Source organism: Lepus europaeus, chromosome 9, assembly GCF_033115175.1.
Source record: "Lepus europaeus isolate LE1 chromosome 9, mLepTim1.pri, whole genome shotgun sequence".
NCBI lineage: Eukaryota > Metazoa > Chordata > Mammalia > Lagomorpha > Leporidae > Lepus > Lepus europaeus.
The window spans coordinates 15,752,386-15,770,024 of NC_084835.1; the positions used below are offsets into that span (position 1 = coordinate 15,752,386).

General features: G+C 48.6%; 1 protein-coding gene and 1 long non-coding RNA gene across 5 annotated transcripts in view; both read right to left on the reverse strand.

Annotated features, from left to right (window-relative positions):
• Positions 1 to 14,252, reverse strand: part of LOC133766835 (uncharacterized) — a 47,304-nt gene extending 33,052 nt beyond the window's left edge. For 3 of the 4 annotated variants that reach the window (XR_009866765.1, XR_009866762.1, XR_009866764.1), the window contains exons 1-2: positions 14,173 to 14,226; positions 2,930 to 3,048 (exon numbers count right to left, since the gene is read on the reverse strand). This is a non-coding gene — a long non-coding RNA (uncharacterized LOC133766835). Of the gene's footprint in view, positions 1 to 2,929; positions 3,049 to 14,172 lie in introns of all 4 variants that reach the window. The other variant, XR_009866763.1, reaches the window with a different exon arrangement.
• Positions 14,253 to 15,718: 1,466 nt separating this feature from the next.
• Positions 15,719 to 17,639, reverse strand: part of TOPAZ1 (testis and ovary specific TOPAZ 1) — a 76,322-nt gene continuing 74,401 nt past the window's right edge. The window contains 1 exon segment of the mRNA XM_062200101.1: positions 15,719 to 15,938. Coding sequence (XP_062056085.1) covers positions 15,719 to 15,938 — 220 coding nt within the window.

The window sequence follows — 17,639 nt, forward strand, 5'->3', positions numbered from 1 at the left end:
CCTACAGGAGCAGCCCTGGGCACTACAGCAGGGGTCTCCAGGCAGTTGGAAACCTGTGCTAGGAGCCCACGATCAGTGGTGGAGGCCCAGTACTCTGGTTTCCAGAACAACCTCCCATTGCTGCCTCTGGCTCTGGGTCTCACCTGCATTGTCCCCCAGTGCAAGTGGGCAGAACCAGTTCAAGAGCATCCTCCAGCCTCTTCCACCCCACCTCCCCCATCTCCCCCAGGTCACTAGCTTCCTCCATGACCCCTACTCCCTTCATCTCCTATTGCATGCCTCTCACAGCTGTCTCTGTCTGGGTGCCCTGAGCTTGGCAAGATCAGCAAATCCCATGCTGAGCTGGGCCCTTGCCTTGTGACTGACAGCTCCCCGAGTCTTCCATGATGAGCCACGGGACTGTTGGGCAGACACAGCCTACCTCTGATGACAGGGCCGCCTTCCTCTCCATCCCCCATTCAGCCTTTGGCTGCACACTCACCTCCTCCTCCTGCCCCCAAACCACACCTCCAACAGGCAGGTGCAACAGCACATGGGACCCCAGGGCCACACAGTGTCTCATGAGGACCAACAGCAGCGACCCAGAGCAGAGGGCAGACAAGAGCCCACTGAGCAGCCAGGACATTGCATGTGGCGGTGGCAGTGGGCCACAAAGAGGGTGAGGCAGGACAGCCCCAGGCCCCGCTGCTCTGCTCTCAACACATACCAGGTGCTGAGATGCACTCTGAGTAAGGGGCTGCCAATTACGCCTCCCCAGACTTCCCAGAGGATGCATGGGCAACAGAGAGCTGAGTGGATGAGCCCAGGGACCCAGAGGCTGGGAAGACTGTTAGAAACACAGCTGGGCAGTGTCCCCAAGGCACAGGGAGTCCCCACGTGTCCTCCAGAAACTGCTGCCCATGGCCCAGCCACACTGGGGGCAGCATTCCAGGTCCATAGGGACAGCTGCAGCATCTCACAGCAACTGAGGGCCAGCACCTGGCAATGCCCATTTCGAGTGTTGGCTCATGCAGCCACGTAGCTGTGACGTGGCCGCCGTTACGCCATTTCCAGGGGGAAACCAGGGCTCTGATGGGGTGAAGGACTTGCCCAAAGTCACCCAGAGGCTTTGGGCTGCTGGCCTCTTGAAACTGTCCCTGAAGTGCACGACTGTCTGGGGCATTCCCATCTGCTGAGAGCAGTCCAGAGCAGACTGAGGAGTCTGGGTAGTAGTTGCACAGTAGACAGCCAGGGCCAGAAAACACTCCCCAAATGAACAGAGTCTGGGCAGGGCAGGGGTGGGATAGGATGTGGGCACTGCAAGTTGACAAGGAGAGAAGGTGTTCTCGGTGTTGGACCCCTGTGCAAAGGCCCACAGCATGATGCAGCCTGGCCCAGGTGGCTCCACATGGAGCAAAGAGGCGAAGATGTCGCTAAGGTGAGGGGGAACACTCCAGACTCCACCTCCTCCTGCCCACCTCCTGCCTGGGCAGCTCGAGCTCCCTTTGTCTCTGCCATAGGCCCAGCCACAGAGCTGTCTCCTCCCATCCCAGGCTTCTGTGTTGCTCTGTCCCTGCTCAGACGCCATGGGTAGACCCCGCCCTGGAAGTGGTCACCACTGAGGGGCAGTCCTGGCACCCCTCCAGTGTTTATGCAGAAACCCAACGCCCAGCCAAGTCACCACGCTTTCATGGCATTCATAGAAAAGGGGATCCAAGGTTGCTCTGGTCTTGGGAAGGAACTCAGGGTGCCCACTCCAGGCAACAGCGAGGGAGGGAGCTCACTTGGGTGAACTTGACCCCGTTTCATGATTTGCTTAGCCATCTGTCTGCTTTCTGAGCCTGGCCCAGCGCATTCACACCACTCACAGGTTGTGGCCCAAGTGTGCTTCCAGTACTTCGGAGGTTCCCAAAGCCACAGAGGGCCAAAGGGGACTAACAAGGGCCTGGGTATCCAGAAGGGCTTCATGGAGGAGGTGACCTCTAGCTGGGTCTCCCAAGGGTGAACCATTACTGAGCCAGGACCTGGCACCCAGCAGGAGCCAAGCATGTGAGTGAGTGAACAAGTGAACGGGCATCATGAACTGTCAGTGGGGAGGTGGAGGCTTGGCGACACAGGGTGCAGGGGGGCATGGTGGGGAGGGGCTGCAGCTCTTGCCAGCCTCCCTGGTCCTGTGTCCCGGCTGCTCCAGGAGCCCATGTCTGACCTTGGCTCTGGAATTCTGCTTGTCATTCTGCAGAGCCCCACTGTGTGTACCTGGTGTAATCAAGTGTAACTGTACCCATGTCACAGGGGCTGTGGGAAGAGGGATGGGAAGAGGGGAGATAGGCCCAGTCCCTGCCTCCCAGCACTGACGTCATGTGGGAGGGCGCACAGGAAGGGTAAGGTGGGGACAGGCCACACATCAGGGCTCCAACACGCAGCTGCCAATGGCCCCACGGGGTCTTCAAGAGGAGGAGCCAGGCATGGGTGAGGGACAGACTCAGCTTTGGACGTGTCCACTTTGAGAGCCTGATGGGCACTCACTGAGACCAGGTCTACCTGGGCTCCAGCTGAGCCCAAGTGAACACTGCTGGACACTGTGAAGGTCAGGCCTCCTTGGCAGACAGGCAGCCACTGCATAAGGAGCACCTGCCCTGGGGCCGGCAGACTCTGGAATGAGGCCCTGCATTGCACTGGTCTTTGTTCCTCTCTTGTTTGCTCTGGCCTTTGGCTGAGGGGTCACTGGGGACCCTCTACGGGCGCAAGGCTCCTGGCAGCTTCTTGGGAAGCCCCAATCTGCATGAATTTCTTTGGAAGTGTCTGGCTGTGGGCTATCAAGTGGATGGGAGACACCTCAAGCTTGATCTCTTGCCTCTGGGTATGTGTGTGAATGGTGGCCTCGCTGTAGGGGTCACAGTGGAATGTGCAGAGAGAGAGAGAGAGAGGAAGAAAGATTGATTCCACTTACTGATTCATTCCTCAAAATCACAACAGCTGAGGGTGAGGTCAAAGCCAGGAGTCAGGGACTTCTCCATGTCTCCCACATAGGTGGCAGCCATCCAAGACTTGAGCCATCATTTGCTACCTCTGCAGACACACATCAATAGGAAGGTGCATCAAAATGGCGCCAGATTCTGACCCGGTTCCTCCTCTTCCAGTCCAGCTCTCTGCTGTGGCCCGGGAAGGCAGTGGAGGATGGCCCAAGTGCTTGGGCCCTGCACCCGCATGGGAGACCAGGAGAAGCATCTGGCTCCTGGCTTCGGATCGGCGCAGAGCACAGGCAGCAGCGGCCATTGGGAGGTGAACCAATGGGAAAGGAAGACCTTTCTCTCTGTCTCTCTCTCTCACTGTCTACTCTGCCTGTCCAAAAAAAAAAAAAAAAAAAAAAATGGAGATGGGAGGGAGAGACCAAGATGGCAGTTAACAGGATGTTCCTAGTCGAGCAGGGCAAAATAGATAGTTAATAAGGAGAGGGGATACAAACCAGTGACAGTGGTGAGAAATTCAAGCAGAGAAGCCAAGGAGTACAACAGAGACTGGGCAGGTCCACGTTGAAGGAGCTAAAAAGAAAGGGAAGTGGTGGAGGCGCAGAGAGGCAAATGAGGAGATTGGCGCCATCTCCCCCTCCCCCGTCCCCACCTCCCCCAGCAAACCAGATGAGAAATCAAGAGTCCACGGAGCTGCAGATAGCGGCGGGCAGGGGAGCCTGGCACACTGCACTTGAAGCTCCAAGTGGGAAGGAAGAGAAACTATAGGGGAACAAACAGAGAGCATGGGCACACCCCGTCCATCTATTTCTCCTCCCCTCCCTGCAACCAGACACACAGCTGGCAGGGAGAAATCATATTGGTTGTTTACATTTTTGAATGTAAGCAGGGGGCTGCCACATTTGCCTCCCGTGCACACGCCCTTCAATTGTGGGGGCCACCTCACAACACCCCCAACCCGGGAACGAGGATCACAACATTTCAGAGTAATTTCCTCCCCACCATGCAAGCTATACAACAAGAAGTACTGAATATTGAAATCTCGAGCTCATTTTACCCACTAGTGAGAAGCCAGCCCGGCTCCCAGTAGGCGGGGCTTGGTGCACCAGAACTCTCATGCCCACCGCCACCACCATCCAGAAGTAAACAGGACTCCTGGAGGCGGGGCTGCAGGCTTCCACCTGCAAAGTACAGACACATAGCAGCTCATAGCAGAGGGAAATCTCACCACAAGCACCAAGAAAAGAGAAAAGCAACCAGAAATGCCGGAAAAATCCTGAATAAGAATAAGGAAGACAGGCTGGTGCCGTAGCTCAATAGGCTAATCCTCCACCTGCGGCGCTGGCACACCAGGTTCTAGTCCTGGTCAGGGTGCCGGATTCTGTCCCGGTTGCCCCTCTTCCAGGCCAGCTCTCTGCTGTGGCCCAGGAGGGCAGTGGAGGATGGCCCAAGTCCTTGGGCCCTGCACCTGCATGGGAGACCAGGAGAAGCACCTGGCTCCTGGCTTCAGATCAGCGCAGTGTGTTGGCTGCAGCACGCCGGCTACAGCAGCCGTTGGAGGGTGAACCAACGGCAAAAGGAAGACCTTTCTCTCTGTCTCTCTCTCTCACTATCCACTCTGCCTGTCTAAACAAACAAACAAACAAACTTATGGGATATAGCAAAAGCAATGTTAAGACAAAAGTTTATAGCAATTGATGCCTACATGAAGAAATTGGAAAGGCACCAAATAAATGAGCCATCAATGCATCTCAAGGACCTAAATAAACAACAACAAACCAAACCCAAAACTAGTAGGAGAAAAGAAATAATTAAAATTAAAGAAGAAATTAACAAAACTGAAACAAAAAAATACAAAAGATGAGCAAAACAAAGAGCCAAATTTTTATAAAAAGTAAACATAATTGACACACCATTGGCCCAACTAACAAAAAAAAGGAGGGAGAATACCCAAATCTCCTGGTCTCCCATGCGGGTGCAGGGCCCATGGACTTGGGCCATCCTTCACTGTACTCCCGGGCCACAGCAGAGAGCTGGCCTGGAAGAGGAGCAACCGGGACAGAATCCGGTGCCCTGACCGGGACTAGAACCCGGTGTGCCGGCGCTACAGGCGTAGGATTAGCCTATTGAGCCACGGTGCCGGCCTCATTCAGTTTTCTGTCAAATCATGTCTGAGGTGCTAGCCCAGGGCTTTGGTGCAATAGTTCCCTTGGCACATTCTCAGTATATTTTGTCACATTGTGTGTGAGCTTCACCATGTACTGGAAGTTCCTAGAAAGGAGAGAGGTGTTTTCATTTGGGTCTGCCCTGTGACTTGTTAGGTGGTATGTGTATGAAGAGCAGCAACACAGATAGGTCTTGTCCTCACAGTACTTTTAGTCTTCCAAGGGAGACAAATAATTAAGCAAGTGGAATAAAATATTACAGAAGTGCAAGGTGGGGGCTGGCACCATTAGGCAGTAGGTTAATCCTCCGCCTGTAGTGTCAGCATCCCATGTGGGCGCCGGTTCGAGTCCCGGCTGCCCCTCTTCCGATCCAGCTCTTTTCTGTGGCCTGGGAGAGCAGTAGAAGATGGCCCAAGTCCTTGGGCCCCTGCACCCGCATAGGAGACTGGGAGGAGACACCTGGCTCCTGGCTTTGGATCGGCGCAGCTCTGGCCGTTGCGACCATCTGGGGAGTGATTCAACGGAAGGAAAACCTTTCTCTCTGACTCTTCCTCTCACTGTCTGTAACTCTACTTCTCAAATAAATAAAATATTTTTTAAAAAAGTGCAAGGTGTTAAAAGCTTCCTAATGAGCTGGCGCCGTGGCTCATTAGGCTAATCCTCCGCCTTGCGGCACCGGCACACCGGGTTCTAGTCCCGGTAGGGGTGCCGGATTCTGTCCCGGTTGCCCCTCTTCCAGGCCAGCTCTCTGCTGTGGCCCGGGAGTGCAGTGGAGGATGGCCCAAGTGCTTGGGCCCTGCACCCCATGGGAGACCAGGAGAAGCACCTGGCTCCTGCCATCGGATCAGCGCAGTGCACCGGTTGCAGCGCGCTGGCCGCGGCGGCCATTGGAGGGTGAACCAAGGGCAAAGGAAGACCTTTCTCTCTGTCTCTCTCTCTCACTGTCCACTCTGCCTGTCCAAAAAAAAAAAAAAAAAAAAAGGAAGACACTATGAGCCCCCTAAAGGAACACTTCAGCTCTTCAATAATAGAAGAAACTGAAGAAGAAGAGATCAAGGATATGCCAGAAAAGGAATTCAGGAAATTAATCATCAGATTACTTAGAAGCAATCAGAAACAAATTCACGATCTAAATGAAAAGTGCTCCCAAGAAACTGACATATTAGAGAGAAGTCAGAATGAAATATTAGAAATGAAGAATTCAATAGATCAATGCAGTGGAAAGCCTTAACAACAGAATAGGTGAGACGAAAGAGTGTCAGAACTGAAAGACAAATTTCTAGAAATAATACAGTCAGACCAAATACAAGAGGAAGAAATTAGAAAATTAAAAATCACGGTTGGAAATTTACAAGTCTATGAAACTACTCAACTTATGAATCCTAGGAATTCTGAAAGGCGTGGAAAGAGAGAAATGATTAGAGGTCCTTCTTAATGAAATAATAACAGAGAACTTCTCCAATCTGGAGAAAGTACAAGTACAAGAAGTACACAGAACTCCCAACAGACACCACCAGAAAAGAACTTCACCATGACACATTGTAGCAAAACTCTCCTCAGTGAAACACAAAGAACAGACCTTAAACTGTGCACCAGAATCCACAAGTCAGATTCAGAAGAAACCCAATTAGACTCACTCTGGACTTCTCATTGAAAACCATATAGGCAAGAAGACAATGGCAAGACATATTCACATATTCCAAGTTCTAAGAGAAAAAACTGCCAATCCAGAATACTGTACCCTCCAAAACTCTCATTTATGAATGAAGGAGAATAAGGATCTCCCACAAAAAAACAGAAATTTAAAGAATTTGTAACTAATCACCCAGCCCTACAAAAGATGCTCAAGGATGTGCTATACACAGAAACAGAGAAACAGGTATACTACTACAAAAGAAGATGAATGCAGAAAATGACCCAGCAAAAGTACAAATGAAATCCAAAATACATACACAGGACTATTTACGGAAACATGGCAGGTCAAAGTTGGTACTTAACAATAGTCACACTGAATGTAAATGGTCTCAACTCCTCAGTTAAGAGGCACAAACTGGCTGAATGGATTAAAAAACAAAACTCATCTATTTGCTGCCTACAAGAAACACATATTACCAACAAGGATGCATGCAGAATGAAAGTGAAAAGATGGAAAATGTTAATCCATGGTAACAGAAACCAAAAAAGAGCTGGTGTGGCCATTCTAGTATCACACAAAATAGACTCCAACACAAAAACTATTAAAAGAGACAAAGAAGGACACTATATAGTGATTAAGGGATCAATTCAACAGGAAGGTGTGCTTATTACAAATCTATATACACCTAATTACAGGGCACTTAGCTATTTAAAAGAAATATTAAGGGACTTAAAGGGAGATATAGACTCAAATACCATAGTAATGGGGGACTTCAATATTTCCACTTTTAGCAATGAACCAGACAGAAAACCAACAAGGAAACAACACCATAGATCAAACAGACTAAGCAGATATCTACAGAGCCTTCTACCTGAGAGCCACAGAGTACACATTTTTCTCTCCAGGGCATGGAACTTTCTCTAGGATTGATCACATGCTAGGCTGTAAAGGAAATCTCAGCAAATTCAAAAGAATCAAAATCATACCATGCATTCTCGACCACAATGCAATTAAGCTGGAAACCAATAATTCAAGAATCTGTACATCATATGCAAACACGTGGAGAATGAACAACATATTTTTGAATGAACAGTGGGTCATGGAAGAAATAAAAAAATTCTGGAACAAATGAAGATGACAATATAAAATACCAAAATTGTGGGATACAGCAAAAGCAGTATTAGGAGGAAAGTTTATAGCAATTGGTGCCTACATCAAGAAACTAGTAAGGCACCTAATAAATGAACTATCTATGCACTTCATGGATCTAGAAAAATAACAGCAAACCAAATCCAGAAATAATTAAAAATAGAGAAGAAATCAACAAAATTGAAAGTAAAAAAACAAAAGAGCAGCAAAACAAAGTGCTAGTTTTTTGAAAAAATAAATAAAATTGACTATTGGCCAACTAACCAAAAAAAAGGGGGAGAAGACCCAAATCAATAAAAATTAGAGATGAAAAAGGAAACATAACAACAGACACCACAGAAATAAAAAGAACCATCAGAAATTACTACACAGAGCTGTATGCCAACAAATGGGGAAACCTAGAAGAAATGGATAGATTCTTGGACACATACAACCTACCTAAATTGAACCATGAATACATAGAAAACCTAAACAGACCCATAACCAAGACAGAAATTGATTCAGTAATAAAGATCCTCCCAACGAAGAAAAGCCCAGGACCAGATGGCTTCACTACTGAATTCTACCAGACATTTAAAGAAGAACTAATTTTCAATTCTTCTCAAGATATTCAAAACAATTGAAAGGGAAGGAATCTTCCCAAATTCTTTCTACAAAGCCAGCATCACCTCACTTCCTAAACCTGAAAAAGATACAACAAAGAGAACGACAGACCAATTTTCCTGATGAACACAGACACAAAAATCCTCAAAAAATACTAGCTAGTCAAATCCAACAACACCAACAACACATCAGAAAGATCAGCCACCTGGATAAGTGGGATTTACCCCTGGTATGCAGGGACAGTTCCATATTCGCAAATCAATGTGATTCATCACAGTAAAAAATTGAAGATCACAAACCATATGATTATCTCAATAGATGCAGAGAAAGAATTTGACAAAATACAACACTCTCTCATGATGAAAACTCTAAACAAATTGGGTTTAGAGGAACATTCTTCAACACAATCAAGGCAATCTATGACAAACTCACAGTCAGCATCCTATTGAATGGGAAAATGTTGGAAGCATTCCTAATGAGATCCAGAACCAGACAAGGATGCCCACTCTCACCATTGCTATTCAATATAGCCCTGGAGGTTTTGGCTAGAGCCATTAGGAAACAAGGGGAAATCAAAGGGATACAAATTGGGAAGGAAGAAGTCAAACTATCCCTATATGCAGTCAACATGACTTATTATGTAGGGGATCCAAAAACTCCACTAAGAGACTATTGGAACTCATAGAAGAGTTTGGTAAAGTAACAGGATATAAAATCAATACACAGAGGCTGGCGCCATGGTGCACTTGGTTAATCCTCTACCTGTGGTGCTGGCATCCCATATGGGTGCTGGTTCTAGTCCCAGCTGCTCCTCTTCCAGTCTAGCTCTCTGCTGGAGCCTGGGAAAGCAGTAGAAGATGGTCCAAGTGCTTGGGCCCCTGCACCCACGTGGGAGACCAGGAAGAAGCTCCTGGCTCCTGGCTTTGGATCAGCGCAGCTCCAGCCATTGTAGCCATTTAGGGGAGTAAACCAATGGACGGAAGACCTTTCTCTCTGTCTCTCTCTCTCACTGTCTGTAACTCTACTTGTCAAATAAATAAATAAATAAATAAATAAAATTTTTAAAAAAATTAAGTCAGCCTGAGCTGAGACCTCTCTTTAAAAATAAATAAAATAAAATAAAAACAAAATCAAGACACAAAAATCAACAGCCTTTGTATACACAGACAATGCCACAGCTGAGAAAGAACTTCTAAAATCAATTCCATTCACAATAGCTTCAAAAAATCAAATACCTTGGAATAAATTTAACCAAGGATGTCAAAGATCTCTACAATGAGAATTACAAAACATTAAAGAAAAAAATAGAAGACACAAAAAATGGAAAAAGCTTCCATGTTCATGGATGGAAGAATCAATATCATCAAAATGTTCATTTTTCCAAAAGTAATTTATAGATTACATGCAATACCAATCAAAATACCAAGGATATTCTTCTCAGATCTACAAAAAATGATGTTGAAATCCATTTGGAAACACAGGAGACCCCAAATAGCTAAAGCAGTCTTATACAACAAAAATAAAGCCAGAGGCATCACAATACCAGATTTCAAGATATGCTACAGGGTAGTTATAACCAAAACAGCCTGGAACTCTTACAAAAACATATGGATAGGCCAGTGGAACAGAAAAGAAATGCCAGAAATCAATCCTAGCATCTACAACCAACTTATATTTGACCCAGGAGCTAAAACTATTCCCTGGAGCAAGGATAGTCTCTTCAACAAATGGTACTGGGAAAACTGGATCTCCACATGCAGAAATATAAAGCAGGACCCCTACCTTACACCTTACACAAAAATCCATTCAAAATGGATTAAAGACCTAAATCTACAACCTGAAATCATCAAATTACTAGAGAACATTGGGGAAACCCTGCAAGACATTGGCACATGCAAACAGTTCCTAGAAAAGACCACAGAGGCACAGGCAATCACAGCCAAAATTAACAAATGGGATCACATCAAATTGAGAAGCTTCTGTACTGCAAAAGAAACAGGAAAGTGAAGAGGCAACCAACAAATTGGGAGAAATTATTTGCAAACCATGCAATTGATAAATGATTAATAACCACAATATATAAAGTGATCAAAAACTCAACAACAAAACAAACAACCCAGTTAAGAAATGGACAAAGGACTTAGAGACATTTCTCAAAAGAGGAAATCCAAATGGCCTACTGACACATGAAAAAACACTCAGGATCACTAGCTGTCAGGGAAATGCAAATCAAAACCACAATGAGATTTCACTTCACCCGGTTGGAATGGCTCCATACAGAAATCAACAAACAACGAATGCTGGTGAGGATGTGGGGAAAAAGGTACCCTAATCCACTGTTGGTGGAAATGCAAACTGGTAAAGCCACCATGGAAGACAGTTTGGAGATATCTCAGAAATCTGAATACAGTCCTACCACATGACCCAGCCATCCCACTCCTCAGAATTTACCCAAGGGAAATGAAATCAGCATATGAAAGAGCTATTTGTACTCCCATGCTTATTGCTGCTCAATTCACAATAGCTAAGACATGGAATCAACCTAAATGCCCGTCAGTAGATGACTGGATAAAGAAATTATGGGAAATGTATTCTATGGACTACTACACAGCGCTAAAAGAAATGAAATCCAGTCATTCACAATATAATGGATGAAACTAGAAAACATCATACTGAGTGAAATAAGCCAGTCCCAAAGGAACAAATACCATATGTTCTCCCTTCTCTGTGATAACAGAGCACTTAAAAAGGAAACCTGTAGAAGTGAAGTTGACACTATGAGAAACAATGACTTGAACATCCCTTGTCTTGACTGTCGAGCAACAGCTTATTATTTTATTCTTTTATTTTTCTACTTAATACCACTGATTGAACTCTTTACTTAACATAGAATTAATCATAGGTGTATAAAGTCAATTGAAAATAGATCCCAGTAGGAGTGGGAATAAGAGAGGGAGGAGCTGTAGAGTTCAACACACATTTCCTTGGACTTACCCCTAAGGGTAAAGCTAAAAACTTGCCATGGGACTCCAAATCCCATTAAGCTGGGTGGTACTAATACCATCTTAACGTTTTAAAGTGACCATTTTAAAAGTGTAATTGATCATATAGATAGGATTAAGTGTCAAAGGGAACACATAAGTAAGACCAGTGTCTGGTAATAGCAATAGATAGAATTAAAAAGGAGAGAATGATCCAATATGGGAAGCAGGCCACACAGCAGACTCATAGAATGACAAATGCTCTAAACAGCACTCTGACCTCAGAATCAGCTCTTAAGGCATTCAGATCTGGCTGAAAAGCCCAGGAGAGCCCTTCAGGCATGGAAAGCCAAGACACTGTGGCAAAAAATGTCCTACATGAAGAATCTCCGTGAGTGAGACCCCAGTGGAAAGGGGCCATCAAAGAAGCATGTATTTTTCTCTGAAGAGAGGAGAGATCTTACACTTTGCTTATGCCTTGTTTAAATAGTGATGGAGTTTGCGGTCTCAAAAGGCTTCCATAGCCTTGGCAGCTCATGACAAGAGCCTCGGGAGATCACTGATGTCATAAATAAGAGGGTCAATTGTTAAATCAACAACAGGAGTCACTGTGCACTTACTTCCCACGTAGGGCCTCTGTCCTTAATGAGGTGTACTATGAGAATTAACTCCAAAACTTGTTCTCAAACAGTACTTTATACGTTGTGTGTGTGTGTGTGTGTGTGTAGGTGCAAACTGTTGAAATCTTTACTTAGTATAGAGTTGGTCTTCTGTATATAATTAAAAACCAATGTTAATGAAGAATGGGATGGGAAAGGGAGGAGGAGGTGGCAGGAGTGGGGGTGGGAGGGTAGGTAGAACCACTATATTCTTAAAGTTGTACCTATGAAATATGCATTCATTAAATAAAAGCTTTTTTAAAAATAGCGGAGATGGGACTTGTGGAGGGGTGGACATTGTGGTGCAGCACGTTAAACTGCCACTCAGAATGTCTGTACCCCAAAATGCCTGGCGTCTGGGAGGGTATCTGTCTGTCCGGTGGGCTGGGCAGGGAGGGGAGGCAATGTGCAGATGCTTAAGGAAGAGGCACAGTTCACTCTGCCCAGGGCCTTCCGGTAGAGGAAGCAGGAGAATCAGCAGGGACTTAAGGACACGGGAGCCCTGTGCACCCCGGAGGCTCTGTGCTGCCCTGCTCCCTCCCGGCCCTCGGGATCCTGGCCCAGCTCCTGCCCACCGTCACACAGCAGTCTCGCGAGCAGTATGGGCCTAAGGGAGGGTTTCACAGAGGAGCCAGGCAGCGTCAATCACCACGAAGCAATCTCTTCCCCAGACGCTCCCCAGGTGTCCTGGCCCAGGGCCGCCCCCTCTGAGCTCGTCACCAGCACAGCTCCCAGGGTTGCGCACCGCTGAGGGTGGAATTCCATTTCTGCTGTTCTGGGAGACGCCTTCCCCCTGTGCTCTCCTGCCCACCTGGCACCCCCCAGTGAACAAGACTGAAGACGGGGTCTGCTGGCGTCAAGCGACAGAAGGAGCATGGCCGTGGAGCTCAAGTGCAGAGGTGCAGGGCCGGGTGCTGGACTATGGGGCAGAGGGAGGTGGGCGTGGCAGCTTCAGGTCGGGCTGGGTGCCAGGGGCTCCCAGGCGGAGGGGCTCCGGCCAGCCTCACTGCCAGTCCCAGCGAGGACCCGGGAGTGCAGCCTGGTGTCGCAGCGGGGCCTGGGGCTGGGAGTGGCCGCAGGCCTGTGTGGGCCCCCGGGAGGCTGGGGGCAGGGCCTGGACACCGGGAAGCGGGGAGGCCGGTCGGCACACGCTCAGAGCCAGGCCTCGGCCCGGTGGCGGTCAGTCCTGTGTTGCTACGGCAGAGTCCCCGAGGGGGAGCAGCTTCGGAGGGAGAGGACTGTGTAGCCCGTCATCCTGGAATTCCCAGGAGCCACAGGTGCCATGGGGGATGGCAAGGATACCATTCTTCTCCAAATCACCGCCAACGGACAGAACCAGGCTGCTGGACGAGTTGAGGCGAGTGGGGATTCTTGCAGCCCTGCAATGTAACCTTACGTCTTTGCACGTCGACCTTCTCGGGGTGCACCAAGACCCCGCCGGCCTCTCTATCCAATTAGGGCCGCACCCCCGATTGCTAAGCGCCAGTCACAGGGGAGCGGGCTCCGGGGCCACGCACCGCGTTTGGAGCTACCGCTCGTCCTGTCCTTCACCGGCAACCCGCTGGCCACTCGGCCATGCCCACGCCTGCGTGTAACCGCTTTCCCCACGAGTGCGCTGTGGCCACCGGGCACCGCTCCTCATTCGGCAAGTTTGAGCAAAGTCGGTGCCGGCTGCTCTCATGGAGACCGCGGCTTTCGGGGAGCCACACGGAGGGCTGAGGGCGGGCAGCTCTTCCCCGCTTTTTAGATTTAGGGTAGGGATAACAAAAGCGGGGAAGCCCATCAGATCGGAGGACGCCCCCAGCGCGCCGCGCTCGCCCGGCCGGACCGGCGCCTCCCCGGGCCGCGCTCGCCCGGCCGGCGGTTGAGCCCGCGCAGGGGCCGCCGCGGGCACGCGCGCTCCTGGGCCGCGCCGCGCCCGTGCTCGCCCCAGGGCGCCTGCGCGCGGGTCCCACGGCCCGCCGGGGCGCCCAGAGGCTGGGGGCGTCAGCCCGTGCTCCCGGCCCGCGCCTCGCCCCTCCGCCCTCTTACCGGCTGCGCAGAGGCTTGGGCGAAGGAGCCGTGGGCGGTACGCGGGGCGAGGCTGGAAAACGGCCGGCCGTTGGCGCCTGGCGCGCGCGCATGCGCCGAGCGGGCCTCCCCGTCCGCGGCCGCCTGAGCACGGCCCTGGGTTTCGGCGTCCGGCGCGGCTCTCGACGCTGGGGCCCGCCTTGCCGCCCCCGCGCCCCCTTTCATGACTCCTCCTTTGGCGCCGCCTCGCAGCCCGTCCTAGGGTGGCGCCGCCGTCAGGCCCCCGGGCCCGGGCCTCCGTCGTCTGAGGAGACTTCGGGGTCGGCCCGTGAGGTGCTCTTCGCGGAGTCTGGGTCCTCCTCCAACTTACTGGTTGCTTGTTACCCACACTTTTCCCCTAAGTGATCTTAAATCCTGGTTTACATATCAAATTAAGGGTGAGAATTTCGGCCTTGGAGAATCGGCCGAGGACTTCGGGGTTTAGTTTCCCCGAGTGCTTGCCGGGACCAACCCTTGTTTTCATGAACATATACAGACGTTCTGGTGTACTGAACAGTGCAACAAACTACAGATTTCCAAAAACCATATGAAGGAAGACTGTTCAGGAACCAACTTAAAATATTAATACACTTACAATATTTTGGCATAACGCAGAAGGTACTGTAGAATCTTAGTGTTTGTCTTTATGCAATGTCATCTTGCCAGTCTTGATCTTGGATGTTGAAGAGCCAAAGTGACTCCATTTTAAAACAATTAAAAAAAAAAAAAAAAAAGCAGCCTCCGTTTCCCATAGCAGACCCGAGTCCTTGTAAAAGCAGGCATTCAGGCATTCCGGAGATGTCAGAGCTCACCAGGGACGGCTAGCTCAGCAGACCAAGGGCAGCACAGTAGAGGTTGCTGAACAAAGTAGCTCCCTGTGCCCAAAACTCCTGTGCTATAAGCCCCCGCTGTAGCTCCCTGTGCCCAAAGCCTCCATGCTGTATGTAACTGCTTTTTCCTGCTGATGTAGCCCTTTTTTCCTTTAAAAACTCTCCCAAAAAAGACCGGGGCCTCACTCCTTCCTCCACTGCGCAGGTTGGTTGGATGGGGCCCCTGTAGCGGCTTGTACTCCCGAATAAACCTTGCTTTTGCAGTTCGGTGTGATCGACTCTCTGGGGGTCTCTGCAGGGATCTAACGATCTGGGCACAACAATGTGGGATGGCTGCGGAGACGGGGAGACTGGACCGAATGCCCAGGTTAATGCGCCGCTGGAGCAGTCCTAAAACCAGTTCCCTGTCTGCCCACTGCCCCTCAGTAAATGCTTCACTTTGTGATTTTCATAGTTTGCATTTCAGGATATTTACCAGATGTGGATTCCCTTACACTTTTAAAAAGGTCAGAACCTGAAAGCTAACATTTCAGCGGGGATAGAACCATTACAGATTACACATGGGCAGCAATTTTCAGTGTCTGAAAAGAATTTATTGTATGTGAATATAGGACAAATGCTCAATAGTGAGAACTGTATCTTTATTGCCTTTTATTTTCAACAATGATTACTTGAACTTAAAAAAAAAAAATAAAAGCCTAATGGTTACTGAACAGCCAGACTTTCCCAGCCCACTTCATATTCTCTTTCAGCCATTTGAGGGCGGAGCAGTGTTCCAGGCTGTAGACCTGTTCCTTGTTCACGTTGACGGTCATGTGCTTCATGAAAAGCTTTGGGTCCGAGATGCGAGCCGCCAGAATTAACCTTTCCACCGCAGCCTGGTAGTCGTCCTTGCCCCGGGGTTTGCTTTCTTCACACCTGCGAAGTAAACACCTCACAGAGTCAGAAATGTTCAGGAGAAGCTGCGTGGTTTCTTTGAAGACAGAAACTCTGACCAGTCCTTTCCAGGCATAATTGTAACTGGAGCTCAAACCCTCTGGACCGAAACTCACCAAAAGAAAGGCATCTTATGCTACCACCCAGATCAACCTTCCTGCCTAAAATGACTCTTATCCTGATGACAACGTATGTGCTAGTGTCTCTCATTTAACAATGCTGGTCTCATCCTAAATTTGATAAAATTGATTTATTTCATCATCTAAATGAGCAATAACAGTTCAAAAAACAATGATCTAAAACACAGCTAATTACCTGTGTCTTTGTATTTTCAAAGTTAGTAACTTTATTCATTATACTGCATAAAAGAATATTAAATATTAAACCTGACTCAGGATCTACTGTGACATGTTAGTTTTACCTGGATATCGACATTTTTAGTTATAACCAGACAGTATGTAGCTAACATTTGGTAATAGAGATTGTGTTGCTCTGTGCCTTATTAAACTTTCGGTCTTTAGTTCTTAACAAAGTGCTGAATTTACCTTTTTAATAACTTTCCTAGCAACTCTATCTGCCATAAATTCTATTTACTTGGGTAAAATTCGTATCTTAGGTGTGGGCATTTAGCTTGTGGTTGATATGCCCACATCTCGGACTGCAGTCCCTGGGTTTGATTCCCACCTCTGGCTCCTGACGCCAGCATTCTGCCAATGTACACCCTGGGAGGAGGGGGGAGGTTTCAAGTAATTGGGTTCCTGCTACCCACAAGGGAGATCTGAACTGTGTTCTTGGTTCCAGGCTTCAGCCCTGGCCCAGCGCCAGCGCTTAGGGACATGTGAGGAATGAAGCAGCAAATGGGCATGTGCTAACAGAAAATAGAAAATTCATACTTTGTAGCACTTTTTCCTCCGGGTAGGGAGGGGAAAAATTTAAAATAGAGACTTGACATTAAATTGGGCATCACTTTTCCATGTATTCACTGCTTCTTGTTCTTAGTACTGATGGGGTCCAGCAGTACATTCTTAATAGGAGCCTACGTGTTAAAACACTACAGCGTTGCCCACTGCAGGAAATGAAGACTTGCTCTTGAAATAGGAACCAGTGGTCACAGAGCAAAGAGTTTCCAGGTACTCCCTAGTACATTCTAGCTTAGAAAGAGATGCCCTGGAATCTGGCAGACTGGGCAAATGCCAGCCATGTGCAGTTTTTGAAAATCAAAAGATGAATAAAATTCCCACGTGGGTTACTGTAACAAGCAGGGTTCAGCCCGAGAGCACACAATGGCTTAGACTGAAGTAGAGATCTAGGGGGGTCTCCAGTTAGGCGTGAGGGTCACAGATGTCCCCCAGTTCAAGCATGACTGACGAGACTGCAGAAGCACCGGGGAGAGCTAACGGAAACCCAGGTCCTCAGTCGGATAACAGGGAGCCCAGATGCCTCGAGCCACCACAGTGCCCAGTGATGCATGAGGAAGCCCTTAGGAACAAGGCTGCCCTAAGAAAAAAGGCTAAAGCAAGTGGGTTTTTAAAAAGGGATTTCCCAATTGCTTCCCTTATGTGTAGCCTGGCCTAAATGACTCATCTATAACAACAGAAGAGAGAATCAACAGTGCACAACTTGGGTTACTAGGTTGTTGAATGACAGTTCTCCAGGGGTCTCTGATATTTGGGAGTCTTGAGA